This window comes from Etheostoma cragini, chromosome 14 (assembly GCF_013103735.1).
Source record: "Etheostoma cragini isolate CJK2018 chromosome 14, CSU_Ecrag_1.0, whole genome shotgun sequence".
Classification (NCBI taxonomy): domain Eukaryota; kingdom Metazoa; phylum Chordata; class Actinopteri; order Perciformes; family Percidae; genus Etheostoma; species Etheostoma cragini.
This window is the reverse complement of record NC_048420.1, coordinates 5204332-5222873: the sequence shown is the minus strand read 5'-3', so window position 1 is coordinate 5222873 and position 18542 is coordinate 5204332. Positions and strand designations below refer to the sequence as shown.

At 39.2% G+C, this 18542-nt stretch overlaps 1 protein-coding gene and 1 long non-coding RNA gene across 3 annotated transcripts in view; one reads left to right on the top strand and one right to left on the bottom strand.

Moving 5' to 3' along the window:
* LOC117956408 overlaps positions 1 to 8604 on the bottom strand; it is a 20325-nt gene extending 11721 nt beyond the window's left edge. The window contains exon 1 of the long non-coding RNA XR_004659254.1: positions 8592 to 8604. This is a non-coding gene — a long non-coding RNA (uncharacterized LOC117956408). The remainder of the gene's footprint in view (positions 1 to 8591) is intronic.
* Positions 1 to 18053, top strand: part of LOC117956388 (4-galactosyl-N-acetylglucosaminide 3-alpha-L-fucosyltransferase 9-like) — an 85736-nt gene extending 67683 nt beyond the window's left edge. The window contains exon 4 of one of the 2 annotated variants that reach the window (XM_034891433.1): positions 16943 to 18053. In XM_034891433.1, coding sequence (XP_034747324.1) covers positions 16946 to 18025 — 1080 coding nt within the window. In that variant the 5' untranslated portion in view covers positions 16943 to 16945 and the 3' untranslated portion in view covers positions 18026 to 18053. The remainder of the gene's footprint in view (positions 1 to 16942) is intronic. The other variant, XM_034891432.1, reaches the window with a different exon arrangement.
* The last annotated feature ends 489 nt before the right edge of the window (positions 18054 to 18542 follow it).

Here is an 18542-nt window from a genome sequence, read left to right as displayed (position 1 = left end):
GCATGTCAATCTCTTCAAAGCAGCACTTGGGACAAACTCGATCCATGCATGCTTTATTTTTAGTGTCACACACAATTATTCCCACTAACTCTGAGATACTAGTGGTCTTCAGCAGCCCTCTCTTTGCCAGTTTGTTCACCAACAGCCGAATGTTCTCATGCTCTGAACAGAACTAAGACATGGATAGATGCTGTTCTACCTCTGTCTGATACTGTGTATGAAGCTCAGTAAGAGGCTTTGTTAAAACTCTTTTGTGCTTTCAGTTTATTTTTTGTGATAGTATCTTTTTTCCCTGGTAAAAAAAAACTGTTTTCATCTCTGGTCAAAAACTGTATAACAGCTTGCCTTCTCTCTGTAAACAATTTCTTTTGTCCCTTTTGCTTGACCTTTCCACTAAGACCTTGCTTTTGCCTTGCTATGGACATCCTCTCACTCCTCTTTCTGCGAGCATCGTTTTGTTTTCTCATTTCTATTAGCTTTATTCTCTGATACAACACTTGTTTTTTAAGCGCGCTCTTCACCCTCTGCAGTCTTGTGCAGCGTTTCTGATTTGAAGTTTTCCTTTTCTCATCTCTCACTGGCGTGGACACCACTGGTGGGTTAAAATCATCATTCACTATTGGGTCCAATGGAATTACGTTTTGCTCTGGAACTACATTTTCTACTGGCTCTGGAATTACGTTATCTTTGCTTGACAGTGGCATCTGTTAAAAAATAAATAAATAAAATTAATTAAATATTAAAAACAAGGTTATGTTGGTAAAAAGACATGTTGTCACTTATTTTGTATGTATTTTTCTCAGTATACTTCATTTAGCCCTTTCTCCCTAAAATGCTAAAAAAATCTAGATAAAACTAGATAAATAGATAAAGTCTGCTCTACATGTTTAAAATTAATCAATTGTTTGTATAAATCATGAAAATAATACAAAAATTTAAATTTGTACAGTATATCAATCATTGGAAGTAATCTACAATAGTTGCACCACATGATATTCGGTTGCACCACATGATATTTTTACATTCTGTCAAGATTTCTAGGGCTAGCATTAGCCTGTGCCACAAAACTAGCTAGTTTCTCACATAAGGTCACCTTGAAGTATATTACCAAAATATACATTTGTAAATAACACTACTTTATTGTTTTCTTTTTGAGGTCATACCTCATGACATCCAAATATGGAAACTGCATACCAGCACTTACAAACATTACTTCTAAAAAAAAGAGAGAGGGTTACAGACCTGCTTGCTTCTTCCATGTGCTCTCTGCTAACTGGTGAATGATGCAGATTCCTGTCTCTGAGTGGAATTCAAAATAAAAGTCCCAAAATAGGAATTTCTTGATGGTCGCGCCACATGATATTTCATAAAAGAGACAGGTTCGGACAATATTTGTTTGCATGCTATAGGGGAAATATCTGTTCAACACATCTGAAATTTCACATGGGATTACAAAACACATTAGAAAATATTCCAAAAGGGAGAAAAAATAAATTTAGGAAGATTTAGAATAATTTTAAAGATGTTTAAAAACCAACAGTTATGGTCGGACGGTCGCACCACATGACATTTTAACCCTTTAAGCACATAAAACATATGTAATTCCAATTTTTTTTTTAATTAACATATGGTTTCATGGAGGGAACTGATTTTACTAAAACATGGTGAATTATTATGAAATTTTGAACTTTTAAGCTCAAGAAACTACAATCGGACAGAAAATGTATGCGTCATGTCATTGACCCAAGAACGACAACACACGATTGATGCAGCTTGCCAAACAGATGCTCCGAGTGTGTCATCTAGGGCAGTGCTTCTCAATTATTTTCTGTTACGCCCCCCCTAGCAAGAAGAAAACTATTCACGCCCCCCACTCCCCACCGGGACTATCCATCTCTGCATAACATTTTATCCAAGACATATGGTCAAACTTACAAAGAATAACTTTATTAAATTGTGTTTTAGGTCTGCAACAGAAAAGATTTTAAGTGCATCAATGCCTGAAATTAAAAATAAATAAATCCTTGTCTAAACTGTAAACATGTTTGACCAACTAATTGCACCATTCTAAAATTAAATCAAATCAATAAATAATATTTAATAATTATAATAACTAATAAACTAAAAAAACTAAAAAAATAATAACTAATTTATATTCAGTTCAGCAACATTAACTAAGGAGCACAATATATAAAACACTTGAACCTACAAAACAAAAATGAATTAAACAATTTGTGCTCATTTTTTATTTCTTTTTTTGATCAAAGTGAGGAGGAAGTCAGGTTTAATGGCTACAATGAGCACGTTTTGCAGTGCACAGCTTTTCGAAGCGAGGTCCGAAGCATGATAGTGAAACTCTCGGCTCCTGCTCAATGTTTAGGTGGGACCTGTACTTGGTCTTCAGTGCAGCAACAATCTCGCAAAGGTAAGATGTTGCAAAAGGAAGCAGAATGCTTATAGCTTTCTCCCCTAAGAGTGGATACTGCCTCTACACTCAGCCAGAATGCACTGAGTGTCTGTGATGTGAACCTCAGTCTCAATGTGGAGTCAGACGTCATTTCAATGAACTGCTCCTCTTCTGCAGAGCTGAAACCAGTTGGAGCTGGTGCACTGAAAGGGTCTCTCACCCAGTCATACTGCGAACTGTTTTCAGGGAAGTAGCCTACTGCTATTGAATACAACTCCTCAACTGGCCGCGCACCGTTCTGTGATAATCACAGCGCCACCCCCCCCCCCCCCCCCCGCCTACAAACACGCTCGGATCAATCTCACACACACACAACATGGAGAAATGCGCTCCCTCGGCCTCTCTCTCTCTCTCTCTCGCTCTCTCTCTCTCTCTCTCTCTCTCTCGCTCCCGCTCCCGCTCCGTCAGGCAGGCAGTCAATCGGGTCTGCAAATCTGTTCCGTTAACGTCTAGGGTTTCTTCAGCTTCAGGTTTGTTTTTAACTTCGGTTTATAGTACTTACATAGTAACCAGTTAGATTTCTGGTGAACGTGGGTTTAAGACATGCTGCTCGGTTTAAATGCACGTCGCGTCTCTGCCATCGGAGATTTTTTTTTTTTTTTACTGTCAGCTGCCCCCCCCTCTCTCTCTGTGTCTCTCTCTTACTCACACACACACACACACACCTGGTGTGAAAAAAAAAGAACAAAAAAAAAAAATCACACTGATCATAAAAAAATAAAAAGTTAAAAAAAGAAAGTTATATTGAGTATGAAAACTCTTGTTCATTACATTTGTGCCCTACTATTTGAGAAGCACTGATCTAGTGGGACACAACTGTCTCATATGACAATAAGACCTCACATACGAAGCAACGGTAACCTTTCTAATTATTCTTACAAACCAGATGTCTTATGGTGTTTGTGTAGCATTGCGACTGGGTAGCATTTAGCAGAGCAGTGTTATCTAACAATGTTACCATGATGAGTGAGTGACTTTGATCAAATATGTGAGCCTTTTCCAACACATTAGTGAACTATTTCTAGTAGGAATAGAACTATTCATGTGGATTACCACTGATTGGTCTGATCTCAATCAATTGCATTTCCTTTTGTGGTGGAGGGGGGGGGGGGGTGAAAATAATTTGGACAATAGGTAGGAATGTTTTTGTGTACAACAGGTATGACTGAATGCTAGATTTTGTGTTAAAGATGCCTTTTGCAGGTATGTACACGCCCTATGAACTTTGTCATTCAACAACACAAGTCTTTAGAAAAGGCACATGTGAATGGGGGACAAATTGTCTGCAGAAACTGGTTTTGTTCAGTGAAGGAGTGAGACATGAGCAATGGTCTAGAGACATCAAGCCTAATTGCCGGCCGTCTAAATGTAAATCATTTCAGTTTTAAGCTGCTCCAACTGTAAGGCACTTGTAACAACACTGGTTATAGTACAGCTTTGGCACAGCTTAGAGGTTTAACAACTGCTTTTGCTGTGAGTTAACTGGAGTATTTTTCTTGGTGTGTGTGTAAAAGGTACTACATTTATGTTACAAAATGTATTAATTTTTGTTTCAGGTTGTATTTTGCAGCTGAAACGGAAGACAGCCCAGGGGAAACTAATGTACAGACGTCTGTTCCCAAAGGCCAAAAGGGGAGGTTACACCATCAAAGAAGTGAAGACAGAGCCAACAATTTGTAAGTTTAAATATTTTTTCAATCACAAACACAAAATAAAAATTTGCATGGTATAGGCGCAAAAAATAACCTTTCACACACTACAAACAACAAATCCAAATGTGCAATGGTATAGGTGCAAAAATGACTTTTCACACACAACAGGCTATGCCTTAGACCTGATGCGACTGGTGTTTGAGGAGATCATCCATGACCCCCTTCCTTATCTGGAAGCAGTCCGGCAGATTCCTGTACCCCAGGACCTGTGTGCCCAGCTCGACAGGCACCCAACCCGACATACTGCCCTGAAGCATCCAGAAACTCCCTCCGTATACACAGCACGACACAAGAGGGGACACTTCTACCAAGAAAAACCCCATCACAAGCTCACAAAAGTCCTATAATCCATGTGTCTGCATTGCCTGCAAAGAGAACAGGGTGTAGTGGACAATCAGATTCTTTATCTTTTAGATTTCAGAGTGAGGATGATTGTTTTGAAACAACTCTGGTCAACTCTGTAAATATTCATTGCATTTTGCAAAGAATATATATTGAGGCACACCGGATGAAGGCCAGGATGGTGAGTCATACAGGTTATCTCCTCAGGAACCTGGGTCATTCTTTTCATGACCTGGAAAAACAATGATCGTGTTGTTATTTCATAATGTTGAATGAGCAGAAAGCTTAAAGTAGCTTGAGTTAATGTCTCTAGTTTTAGTTACCTGAGGTATTTATTGGCAACATATATTTTCTCTCTCCTGGGGCATTTGTGCACAGTTTCCACAAGAACACCTGCCAAGGTAAGATGGATGCACCATAGTTGTAATTTGACATATTACTACATGTTAAGAAGGTAATAATCTCTAAATCAGATGATCTAATAGGGGTGATCCGAGTACCTGGCTGAAACGAGTATCCGGTACGGATAAAGCACTTTTGCCGAGTACAAGTATTATACGAGTAATATGAGTCAATATCCGTGCTCGGGTTGAATACAACTCCTCAACTGGCCGTGCAGCGTTCTGTGATAAACACAGCGCCTACAAACCCGCTCGGATCAATCACACACACATAGAACACGGGGAACAGCGCTCCCTCTGCCTCTCTCTGTCTGTCTCTCTCTCTCTCTCTCTCTCTCCCGCTCTGTCAGTCAATAGGGTCTGCGGATCTGTTCCGTTAACGTTTAGGGTTTCTTCAGCTTCAGGTTTGTTTTTAACTTTGGTTTGTAGTACTTACATATTAACCAGTAGATTTCTGGTGAACGTGGGTTTCAGACAAGCTGCTTGGTTTAAATGCAACTCCCGTTACGTCTCTGCCATCTGAGATTTGTTTTCCTTTTTTACTGTCAGCTGCACCCACCCCCACCCTGCCCCCTCTCTCTCTGTGTGTCTCTCTCTTACTCACACAAACACACACACATACACACACACACATATACCTGGTGTGGAAATAAAAAAAATTAACAAAAAAAAACAAAAAAAAAACACACTGATCATAAAAAAATAAAAAGTTAAAAAAAGAAAGCTGAGTATACTGAGTATGAAAACTCTTGTTCCTTACATTTTACTTCATAATTGCAACCGCATGTGTTGTATTCATTGTTTCAAAACGTTCTGTATATAGTTTGTTTGTTACCATGACAACACCATTGATCTGAAGCTTGATGCTGTCATGTAAATAGTTTTCAAATCAGCAATAAATATAAAATTTTTTGATCAACTCATATCAATTTCATGCTTAAATAACATACCGGTTAAAGACCCTAACATTTCAAGAGAATCCGACCCACTTCCGGGTTAAATCTGACCACTTCCGGTTTAGGCCCAGCCCAGTCCGAGTACGGATACGGATACAGATAATTCATGTGGTAAACAGATACAGATACAGATAATGCTGTACTTGCTCATCCCTATGATCTAATCAGCAGGATAGTAGTTCCAAGATAACACTTGACGTACTGACACAGGCGAAAGTAGTAATAATGCTTTAGACGTAGCACGCAAAATGAGCAGAAATAGTAGTCTCCTGTCCAGCTAAATGGACGTCCTGTTGTAAGATAACATATTACTAATACGTCTTAAATACGTAGGTAACTCATCACAATTAAAGAGACTTTCGTTTTGAGCAGCTCTAGGAACTGGCCACTAACTTTTCAGTCAACTTGACATCCGGACTGAAACTGCAAGTGTACAAGTTGAAAATATTTGTCCGTGTGCAAATTAACTTATGTTGCTTACAATACTAAAAACAAGCCTAATACAAAGTTATTCTTAGGCTACAACACTGAAATGTGAGTATTACATTAGTATAACAACGGACGGCTAATGTTGGGCTATGTGTTGAAAATGCTAAATGACCAAACTTACCAGTCTGAAGAGTCATTTGGCAGGTTGCTTCCCTGCATCAGATCCTTCCTCTGATTCAGGCTCAAACAGATACCGTTCAACAGCTCAAGTCTCCATCTTCTTCTGTTGTTCTATCATCCGCAGAAAACCTTGTTGCACACCAACCAATCAGCGCGCAGCTTATTTAACTGTTCATGAGCAGACCATATAAGGCAGAACACCTCTCGTTTCAAGCCAGGTCAATTTAACAGGGTGGTATGAGGGCCAAAATAACAGCAAAAGCAACATTTTCAGCCCAACAAATGTTACATACCCTATCAGGAGGCCTCAACGAACAGTGTGATATACTCTATACAACCATTCTATCACCCCTTTAAGGATCTTTATCATGCAAGCAATTGATTTATTTTAGCTCTTTACAAAAAGTGATCCATTGTTGTAGGTTTTAACACGTATTACATCACAGGTGATGAGTTATGCAACTGCATAAGGACAACAGCACATTCATAGATGAAGTAAAGAAGAGATGGGAAGACTTCTGTGTCAAGGTGCAGTTTTATGTTGTTTCGAAGAAAGTGATGAAGCATAAACCTTGATGCAGGTACGGCATTTGGCTGCGTATCTAATACTGTGTAGATGTTTAAGCGGGTGTGATAAGGAAAAAAATCATAGAAATGGACTGCTTTATGAAAGCAGTACTCACAACAAAAACAACAGCGCTCTTTGGTAGCGGGCATGAAAAGATTGAGAACAAATCTTAACGCTTAAGGCACTAAATTAAAAGGCTTCTATTAAGCTGACAAGTTGGAATAAAGCATGATAAAACATTTGCTTTAATGTCCTTTTGTGCTTTTTTGCTGTACTTACATTATATGCCCCCTCTAGGGTTGGTGGGGGTCCACTTGGCACCTTTATTTTGGTATATATGGATAGCCTGTGTGTCTGTCCCTTTTTTCCTATAGAAAAGTGCCTTGGTCTTTTACTGTATATATTTATTTAGATGTGTGCCATAGATATTGTGTATGTTGCCAATATGTTGAACCCAAAATAAAACCCAGAATAAATAAACCCCAAATTATATTACTCTTCATAGGGACAAAAACATGTTTGTGATCAAGATGATTCTTTATAGTAGCAATGATTATGGAGGGGAATTTTGAGAATTTGTATTTGTTCTGTTCTAGTGGACTATGCCACAGCTCTGGTCAGGGCACTTCCCGCCCTCTTTCTTTCACCAACTGCACCACCAAAGAAGTTGGGAAATGCCAGTGAGGCATTGCTTCATGTCCTTCAGGTGAGAGTTGAACAATTAAGGGGTGTATCAACAAAAAAAGGGGCAGCTGACAGTAAAAAACAAATCTCCGATGGCAGAGACGCGACGGGAGTTGCATTTAAACCAAGCAGCATTTCTGAAACCCACGTTCACCAGAAATCTACCGGTTACTATGTAAGTACTATAAACCGAAGTTAAAAACAAACCTGAAGCTGATAAAACCCTAAACGTTAACGGAACAGATCCGCAGACCCAATTGACTGACGGAGCGGGAGAGAGAGAGAGAGAGAGAGAGAGAGAGACAGAGACAGAGAGAGGCCGAGGGAGCGCATTTCTCCATGTTGTGTGTGTGTGTGAGATTGATCCGAGCGTGTTTGTAGGCGGGGGAGGGGGCGCTGTGATTATCACAGAACGCTGCGCGGCTAGTTGAGGGGTTGTATTCAAGAGCACGGATATTGACTCATATTACTCGTATAATACTTTACTCGGCAAAAGTGCTTTATCCGTACCGGATACTCGTTTCAGCCGGATACTCGGATCACCCCTAGTTGCAACCTTTTGCGAACGTTAGGGGAACGTTCCCTTAACGTTGCAACCTTTAGAGAACGTAAGGGGAACGTTCCCTTAGCGTTGCAACCCTCAGCTAACGTTACGGAACGGTCTCTTAACGTTAGGGGAACGTTCGCTGTAACCATAAACGAACGTTCCCAGAATGTTAAGAAAAGGTTAGATTCCACCTAACCTTTAAAAAAAAACTAACACCCATACCATTTGTGTGTATGTATGTGCTGTATATACACACGTACACACATACAAAAGTTATATTAGTAGGAATGAATGAACAGGCAAACTTGATGGCATTTCCAAACTTTAATATTCAAACAACTGAAAAAAATACAAAAAAGATAAGGATGTAGTGCAAGATGCATAAAGATGTGTTTGTAAAGTGTGTGCAAAATAAGTCAGTAAAAAAAAATGATATGCGGCGGATGTCATCACCTCCAGTACAACCACCGAGGGTTGACAGGAAAAGTTGCTGTAAAACACATAGTAACAAATTACAGATACAGTTTAGAGCTTGTACAATCTCATTTTGTAAGAGAAGTCACTTCAGTTAAGATATTAGATTTTATGCAATTATATAGTGTTCGTCTTAGGTCAGGACTATGGCCACTTAATTTCCATATTGTTCCTTCTCTCCATACATCATACACACGTGAGCAACTGAAGTCTTACCTCTCATTTTGATCTCCATGTCTGAGCCACCTCCCTCTGTGGGATGACTTACCTCCCTCTGTGTGAGTTCTTTGTTTAAAACAACAAAAACGTTATGTTACTCTAGTGATCCTTGCCTTAAATTGTTCTTCATTGCAACTGTATCTTCAACTGGGTCCCAAGATGAAGTTGCAGTCTGTGGTAGGGTCACTAAAGACTCATCCTGCTCTGGGCAACCAGCTGGTTTCCTGCATGGCGTTGATACATATAAAAATAAATTACATATGATTATTATATAAGATGAAGTTGATAGGTTGCCTGCACATGCCATTGCAAAATATGAACCTATTCTTTTATATTAGACAAAATATGCATATATAAAAAAAACTTACATGCAGGTGGTGGAGAAAGTGTCATCTGCTGTGCTGGAAAAAGACAGGAAGAGACAAACATCAGAACAATCACATGATATGCACCATGTTGACTGTCAGTGGTTCCATGTTAAGAAATATGACTGGTTTCTTATATGCATGCATACATTTTAACTTACAGACAGGGCTTCCAGACGCACGCTCCGTCCTGGACAGTTTATCTGGTCGTGCAGCAGATTCATCTGTAATACAGAGACCATATCATTTGTACTGATTGCAAAATATATGAAGAAATGTAGTCTATAATTAAGGTCTTACCATCGCTTGAAGAATCTGTCATGAACCTCCTTGGGCATCGGCGCTGCCTTTTTTGGACACTTGCTTCATCTTCTGGCTCGATGCTGGAAGTGCCCATCAGCCACAAAAACCAGTCCACAGCTTTGGCGTAGGAATCTATGTTAAGAGAACATTTGTGATCCAGTAGCACGAAAAAGAAAAGGATTTCCATTCAGAGAAAATTATTTACATATAGTATAGCAGCAATAGGTTACCTGTACACAGCCATATTTTTTTAACTGGACATTTGGCCCAGCTGTTGTTGGGTAAATGGCACGCTGTGACTTGGAGCAGAAGGAGGTGATAGGAGCACATCCATCTTCTCCTCAAATGTATCCATCTGCTGTGCCATGCGGGTAACGGGTGTCCTCGTGGCTATGAAAAAAACGAATGCTATTAGTTTTGTTGTTAAACATTATCTACTATGTGAACAACTTAAGTGAGTCTTCTTACCTCTCATTTCCGTCTCCATGGCTGAGCCACCGCCCTGTTTTTGTGATAATGTTCTGCTGTTAAGAACAACAAAAAAGTTAAAGTTTCTCTTAAGTTCCTTGTCATGCAATTGTATTTAATTGGAAAAATTCAATGGCATTTTACCGTCCACTGGGTCCAAAGCTGAAGAGGCAGGCTCCAGCTCTGGGCGACCGGCTGGTTTCCTGTGTGGTGTTAACTCATCTAAAAAATAAATAAAGATATGAATATTGGTCAGTTCATTTGTGGTACGTTTCTTGCACATGCCACTGCAAAAGAGGAACCTATGCTGTTACGTTTAGACAATCAGTAAAGCCAGTAATGCAGCTGTGTAGCATACAAATATTACATCCTTGCTGTATCCTGAACTGCGTTGCAAGATGGCCGCCGATCTACCTGCCTAAAAAGGACTTTGATTGTACTTGCTTTACTTATGTACTGTACACTACAACCAATCAAAAAAAAGGACCGGAAAAAATTATCTTATTTGTAACAAAAACGCAAGCATGTTAAAACGATGACACAAAACATACAATGCAACAAAGCAGACACGTCGTGCACAGCAGCAAACAAAGGGAAAGATGTAATCAATCCATCTAAAGCACAACTCTGGCCTCGCCTTTTGAATGGGAGTGCCAGGGGGCCTTCTATGATAGCATCAAAATCAACATTTTTAAAACACAAAGAAGGCTCGACACAGCATGAGACTTTACTCCAAGTCTCGCTTGGGGCCCAACACAGGAACTCAGCATTGAGAACATGGTTTGTGCACAAACAGTATACTGAAAAGAAAAGATTTGGAGCAGCTCACTGCAAGACTAGCATAGCTAGCAAGATAGCGGACGACATAGAAAACTTATGCTAAAGTAAGTCGTTTACATCAGCCAAACTTTTATTTTTGGTCAACATGATCAGAACCGGAATATAACAAAGCCATACGAGGGAAAGAGTTTAATGTTAAACCACAAACCCTCCAATTACAACCACAACATCATTAAACTGTAAAGTACTTTGTTTACCTTTCCGTAAGCTTGCCAAGTCGTGCAGCATGGTCGGTCCTGTGGCTTTGTCTTCTTCGCCTAACGCGGAGTCTGTCACCTCAGAGCAGAGGCTCCCCTACTGAGTAGGGGGTGGAACGGTTCGGTTTGCAAACTAAATTAAAGAAGTGAATTTTCTTAGTTGTGAAAATCGTTCTATTGATAGACTCTTGTTTTAAGTATTTTCATAAAACAGTTATAAAAAAATTCACGCACAAAAGTACCGTTTTACGCTAAATTGATTTGAGTTTGTTCATTCAAATCAGACTGTTTTGTGCCACATATTTTCTATTTGCACTAAAATGTATTTTTGAATGTTGGTAAATGCCAATGATGGTTAACTAGGTTTACAAACAAATGTTACTAGTGGTTGTATGAACACAAAACTTGAAACTGTTACAATACTTTTTTTCTGTATTTGAGTATTAGGAAATTCAGTGTTCAGTAATGATGACATAATAAATAATGTACCACATAACTTGCATTAAAGTTTTAATTACATCAAGGTTATATCCAATGTTTCTGTTTTCTTGCAATGCCTTCATAATTCTAAACAAGCACTATTTTGAAAAGCAACGAGTGTGTTAGAAGGCACTTATGCTTTATCTCATTTTAAGCTGGACAAGCTTAAGGATAATAATGAACAGTTTGAATCAAGAGAAATCATCTTGTTTAGTGGTTTTGGTTTGAAGAGCTTTTCACTAAAATTAAGAAAGAACTAAACACTGAAAGAAGAATTGACAACTTAGTTTTGAGTTTATTTGACTTAATATAGTGCTTGGAATGAGCACTTTGGCGAAAAACAAATCTCCTGGTCCATTATAACACCTATAAAGAGAGACTTCGCATTTATAATTTGGAACTGAGGAATGCAAGGCGGTCCTTCTTCTCAGATATTATCTCTAGAAACAATAATAATTCACGTGCTTTGTTTGCTACTGTCGATAGGTTAACAAACCCTCCAGTACCAGTAGCATCTGAACTGTAATCTACCAAGGCCTGCAATGAGTTTTCCTCCTTCTTAACAGACAAAATTCAGAAGATTAGACAAACAATCAGTGCATCCATATTAAGTACAGGATATGTGTTGTCACAGTGTTCAAGCAAAACTAGTTCCAATATGACAGAATTTCATATGATCAACCATAAAAAACTGGAAGACATCCACAACATCTGCAATCCTCCTCCTGTTGCCTTGATATTTTACCAACGGGTGTTTTCAAAAATGTCTAGAAATGTTTGGCTTCTGATCTTCTACAGATTGTGAACACGTCTCTTCTTTCAGGAATCTTTCCACAGGCCCTGAAAACGGCAGTAATCAAGCCACTCTTAAAAAAGAACAATCTAGACACATCACTAATGAGCAGCTATAGGCCAATATCAAACCTTCCGTTTTTAAGTAAAATCATTGAAAAAGGGTTTTTTCAACAACTCACCCATTTCTTGTCGCTGAACAACAGTTTTGACATCCACATTAACACAGATAGTGGCAAAATTTCAGTCTTATTATTACTTGATCTCAGTGCTGCATTTTACACGGTCGACCAAGACATATTACTAGACCGATTGGAAAACTGCGTTGGCATTTCTGGCTCAGTACTAAACTGGTTTGAATGCTACTTAAAGAATAGGGATTACTTTGTGTCTAAAGGTAATTACACCTCTGAACATGTTTAAAATCTACATGCTCCCGCTGGTTCAGATTATGGAAAACAACAAAATAAGTTACCATAGTTATGCGGACGACACACAAATTTACATAACCTTATCGCCAGGGGACTATAGTCCACTACAAAAACTGACTAAGTGCATTGAACAAATTAACGGCTGGATGAGCCAGAACTTTGTGAAATTAAAAGAAGGAAAAACTGAGGTGGTTGTTTTTGGAGCAAAAGAGTAACGATTAAAAGTCTGCGCTCAGCTTCAAACAACAATGTTAAAAACGACAGACAAAGCCAGAAATCTTGGTGTAGTCATGGACTCAGACCTGAATTTTAACAGCCACATTAAGACAATTACAAAGTCCGCCTATTATTACCTTAAGAATATATCAAGGGTTGAAGGACTCATGTGTCAACAGGATTTGGAAAAACTTGTCCATGCTTTCATGTTCAGTAGACTTGCCTACTGTAACGGTGTCTTTACAGGTCTCACAAAAAAAAAAAAAAAAATCAGACAACTGCAGCTGATTGAGAACGCTGCTGCTCGGGTCCTCACTAAGACCAAGAAACTGGATCACATCACTCCAGTTCTGAAGTCTTTACACTGGCTTCCTGTGCCTCAGAGAATTGATTTCATAGTACTTTTGCTAGTTTTTAAATCACTCAATGGTTTAGGGCCAAAATACATTTCTGATCTGCTACTACACTATGAACCAACCAGACCTCTCAGGTCATCAGGGACAGGTCTGCTTTCTGTCCCCAGAGTCAGAACTTGTTTGTTTGCCAAGCCCTGACTGCTTAATGGCAGGTGTGTGTGTTTGTGTTTGTGAATACAATGACGCATGTTGAACCAAAGAAAGGTATTACTAATCTATAGAACAAGAATTGCATGATTGATGTTAAAATGCATTAAATAAACATGACCATTTCATTTAATATGAATAAAGACAGTAGGTATTGCACCATATAATTATATATTATATAATTATACAACTTTATTTTTAAAGTGCATCCTCATGTAAGTGCACCTTCTGTTAGAATTAATAAAAGTGACATGGAAAGTCAAAACATATCCCATTTTGTCTTTTACAATTGTAAAGTACAATTGACTGATTAACAGTTAAAAGTGAACTCATAAAATATTTTGTAGCAACACCTCACTGTGGTATGATACAGCAGTTTGGATCAAATAATTACATATGTTCGGCAAAGGTAAAATTAAGATTTTTGCCAGTACAAATCCAAAATCTGTAGGGGCCTATGTTTAGAGTGAAAAAAAGTAGCTACAAGCTTTTAGCACTGAAAAAAAATAAACATATATTTGCTATACTTATATAATAGGAATAATGTAAATACATATTAATTCTTATCATGCACAGTATATTGACTAATTTACATACTGTAGGCCTATTTACTTGTATTTTATTGCCTCACTTGTTCATTTCAAGATGTATTTCACAAGCATAATTACTCAGTTAAGTAGGCCTGTTGATTCATTCACTGAATAGTGAAACAAACAGCATTCCATAGAGAGGCAAGGCCGGGTGTGTTTCAAAGCTCTGCCTCATAAGCACAAACGAGAAGAGCCGCAGTTGGTCTACAGATCTGCCAGAAAGAGACATCCTACCCCTATACTCCGTTGAGAGGTGAGGAAACAATTCTTTGTTCAGTGATAATAATATGTTTGAATAGAAATATATTTAGAATGTCTGTGTTCAGAACAGGAACTGTATACTACTGACTTACTGTTAGGGTGACCATATTTTGATTTCTAAAAAAAAGAGGACACTCTGTTGGCCTCAAGACACAAATTCAGGCAGGCTTCTCAGAGGTTAATGAACAATATGCCTCAATAGTACGGAAATAACACATGTAATAAAATCAAATATCTAACAACATAATACCTCTCTTTTCAAATAAATAAATATGAAATAGTGTTCTAAATATCACCTATTCTGTGTCCAGCTTCAACTAAATATCTCTTAAAATCTTTTCAGTGTAATAAAAGAAGGTTTTTCAGTGTCCATGTGAGCTTTGAGTATCTCCAGCACCTTTATTAGACACCGAAACATGTGTGCTTAGCTTTGCACATGGTGCATTCTATCTCCCACTTTATGGGGCGCCGTTTGTAAAGCGGCTCACGCTGAAAATAACAGCAACATTTTGTCACATTTAGCTTTAAATAATGTTTAAAAAACTGGTGTGAAATTTTGAGGGTCACTTTCTCGCACATTTACAACAATATATATCAACTTGTAAATATTTTAAAGAGTTAAATCCAAATATTAAATGTTACACATAAAAGTTAAATCTAAATGCTAAATCTAAATGTTAAATCTAAATGTTAAATCTAAATGTTTCGGGTGAAACTAAATATTTAGCTAATATGCAAATTAAAATGCCGGCAACCGGAAGTACCAAAGTAAAAGCTTGAGGAGGTCAGTGTATGTTTATAGTGTCAAATAACGAATAAAAATCATCTTATCCGAGGGAATGGACTCTTGAACTTGGATAAACGTGATAATAACTACCTAAAATAATAAACACAGTTGGAGAAACTGTATTTGAAGAGTACTTTGAGTTTTTAGTGTCACTTTTATGAATGGTGTGGGAATTATGACCTATAGCCACTATAGCCAGTCACCAGAGGGGGGGGGCTCACTTTGGCTGATCTGTCATGTCCGCTTGCATTAAGGCCAGCTAGAGCCTATCCCACCCGCCCCCGACAAGGTACGGTAAGCTACTGTCAGCCATGGTCACTCTGCGAAATGTCCAACAAATCAGCGTTAGCCGAGAACATTGGCAGGGCCGTCCTGGTGGCTGTACAAACTTATTCAACAGCGACAACCTCGGGGCCACCGCAGGCCACCTCGGTAAGCATGTTTTCCAAATCACGGAGCTAGCATTGTATTGTTGTCAAGGTAGAAGCAAATCTCTATTAGCTAGCTAGCTACCGTTAGCTAGTTTAGTTAAGTTAGACTTGACAACAATCCAATGTTAGCTACGTGTTTTGGAAAACATGCTTTCCAAGGTGGCCTGCGGTGGCCCTGAGGCTGTTGCTGTCGCTGTTGAACAAGTTTGTACAGCCAACAGGACGGCTCTGCCGGTGTTCTTGGCTAACGCTGATTTGTTGGACATTTGGCAGTGTGACCATGGCCAACAGTACCGTGCCTTGTCGGGGGTGGGCGGGGATACAATGGAGGAAGTGTATCCACATTTAAGAGTAGGCTTAAAAGTTAAGCTTATAGTTAGGGCTGGCTCAAGAAAGTCCTGAACCATCCCTTAGTTATGCTGCTATAGGCCTAGACCGCTGGGGGACTTCTCGTGATGCTTTGAGCACCTCTCTCCTCCTCCTTCTCTCCATCTGTATGCAATCTCATCACAATAATGCATGTTACTAACTCAACTTCTTCCCCTTTCTCGTAGTCTTGTGCTCTCTCGCCCCTCTCCCCTCTCCTCCTGTTCCTGCAGGTGTTTTGGGCTCTGGAGCTGTGGAGTCTGGATCTGTGGTTGGAGTCACCTGCTGGCTCTATATTACTGCTCCACACCCTCTGCTACAATTCTCTATGTCTCTCTCTCTGTCTGCTTTTCTCTCTTTCTCTGTCTCTTTCTCTTACCCCCTAACGCTTGAGGCAGATGACCGTCCACCCTGAGTCATGGTTCTGGTCGAGGTTTCTGCCTCTTAAAGGAACTTTTTTCCTTGCCTCTGTTGTCCTGTACTTGCTCTTGGTGGGAACTGTTGGTTTTTTGTAAAGAAGATCACAGAGTAGGGTCTACACCTGCTCTTTTATGAAAAGCGCTGTGAGATACCTGTTGTAGTGATTTAACGCTATGTAAATAAAATAAAATTGAAGTAGCCAAAAATACAAAGTGAACTGATATCTATGGTAGGTGGTAAAGTTGTTGTTCAACACTTTAAGCTATAGCTCCCTCTCAGCGTTAGCTGCGCATGAAACAGCATTTGAAGGGGTGATTGGATGCTTCAACTTTTTATCAAAGAAACCGATATTTATTACGGTTGTAAATCTTTTTGATGGTTTAACTCTTATTTGTTACAACTCCTGATGTAGTTATCAAAGCGATCCAATCAGTTTCTCTTTCTGTTCCACAGACAATGGCGCCTGCTTCCAAGAAAACCATGTGCTTGGCAACAACAGTTGGTCTCGGCCTTGTCTGCTCCGTTGTTGCATTCCTCCTTTATTTTGAGCCTCCGTCTCCTGTTTGCCCATCTACATTAGCCGATGTGAAAAATCACAAAGATGTGATTCCAGATGAAAAGCCCTTAGTCATGCTCTGGTTCTGGCCACTCGGAGTAAAGTTTGATTTCAAAGCTTGCTTTACCCACTTCAAGATTGATAACTGTGTTCTAACGGATAACAGAAGCCTTTACAACCAAGCAAAGGGAGTAATTTTCTTCCACAGAGACATAGCCGGTGATCTGAAAAACATGCCACAGGAGCCACGACCAGCTTTTCAGAAGTGGATTTGGTACCATGTGGAATCCCCAACAAACACAGGTAGGACACCAGGTCTGGAAAACTTGTTCAATTTAACACTGAGCTACAGAAGAGAGGCTGACATTACAGCAAGGAACGAGCTTACAATCAGGAAGACAGAACTGAAAGAGGACTTTGTTCTGCCCAATAAAGACAAAGTAGTGTGCTGGATTGTAAGTAACAACTTCCAAGTCACGGGAACAGCTACGAGAGAAAACTATTACAAAGAACTGTCCAAACACATTAAGGTCAATCTCTTTGGTACAGCATTTACAGAGAAACGTTTGAGTTTTGAGGAGTATTACTCAACCATTGCCAGCTGTAAGTTTTACCTCTCGTTTGAGAACTCGCTCCACAGAGACTACATCACGGAGAAGGTCAACGGGCCCCTCGTGGCGGGGACGGTTCCTATAGTTTTGGGTCCGCCGAGAGAAAACTACGAGCAGTTCCTTCCCTCCGACGCCTTTATTCACATAAATGATTTCCCAGACGCAAAGTCTCTGGCTGACTTTCTGCTGTTTATGACGGACGCAGCGTACATGCATTACTTTGAGTGGAGGAAGTTCTACGAGGCCACTCCTCATCTCTTGTCAGTCTACAACGAATTCATTCAGCCCATCTGTCTTGCCTGTGACCACATGTCAAGAGACGTGAATTACAATGTAGTTCATGACCTGTACAAGTGGTACACGACATAAGAAACATCAATGAGAAGGCCCCCCCTTTCAATGGTGGCTCACATTAATGCACAGTTTTAAACACAAGCTGTGAATATTCTGCCATAAATTGACACATGTTAAACACTGTATTTTGTTTAAATACAAGACACCATAATTCATGTTAAAATGCATTAAATAAACATGATCATTTTATAACATATGAATAAAGACATCAGGCAATGCGACATATAGTACCAGAGTAGCTGTTTTATTGTTTCTAGTGGTTACGCTAAGCTAAGTGGCTTAAGAGTGGTGTCAATGTTCTCATCTCAGTCTTGCTAATACTTCAAATCTTTCTGTCTTTATCCTACTGTTTAGTTTTATTAACAGGTCATTCTGGTAACAAACAACCGAAATTGGTGTTTTGATTAATTGTTTTTTAAAATTTAAAACTCATAGAAAAACCTGTTTTTAGGTGTAATCTAGTAAAAATTAAGAAAAGCTTTTGGGCTGTAGATAAAGGATGACATGATTAGTCAATCAAATAATATGTTAT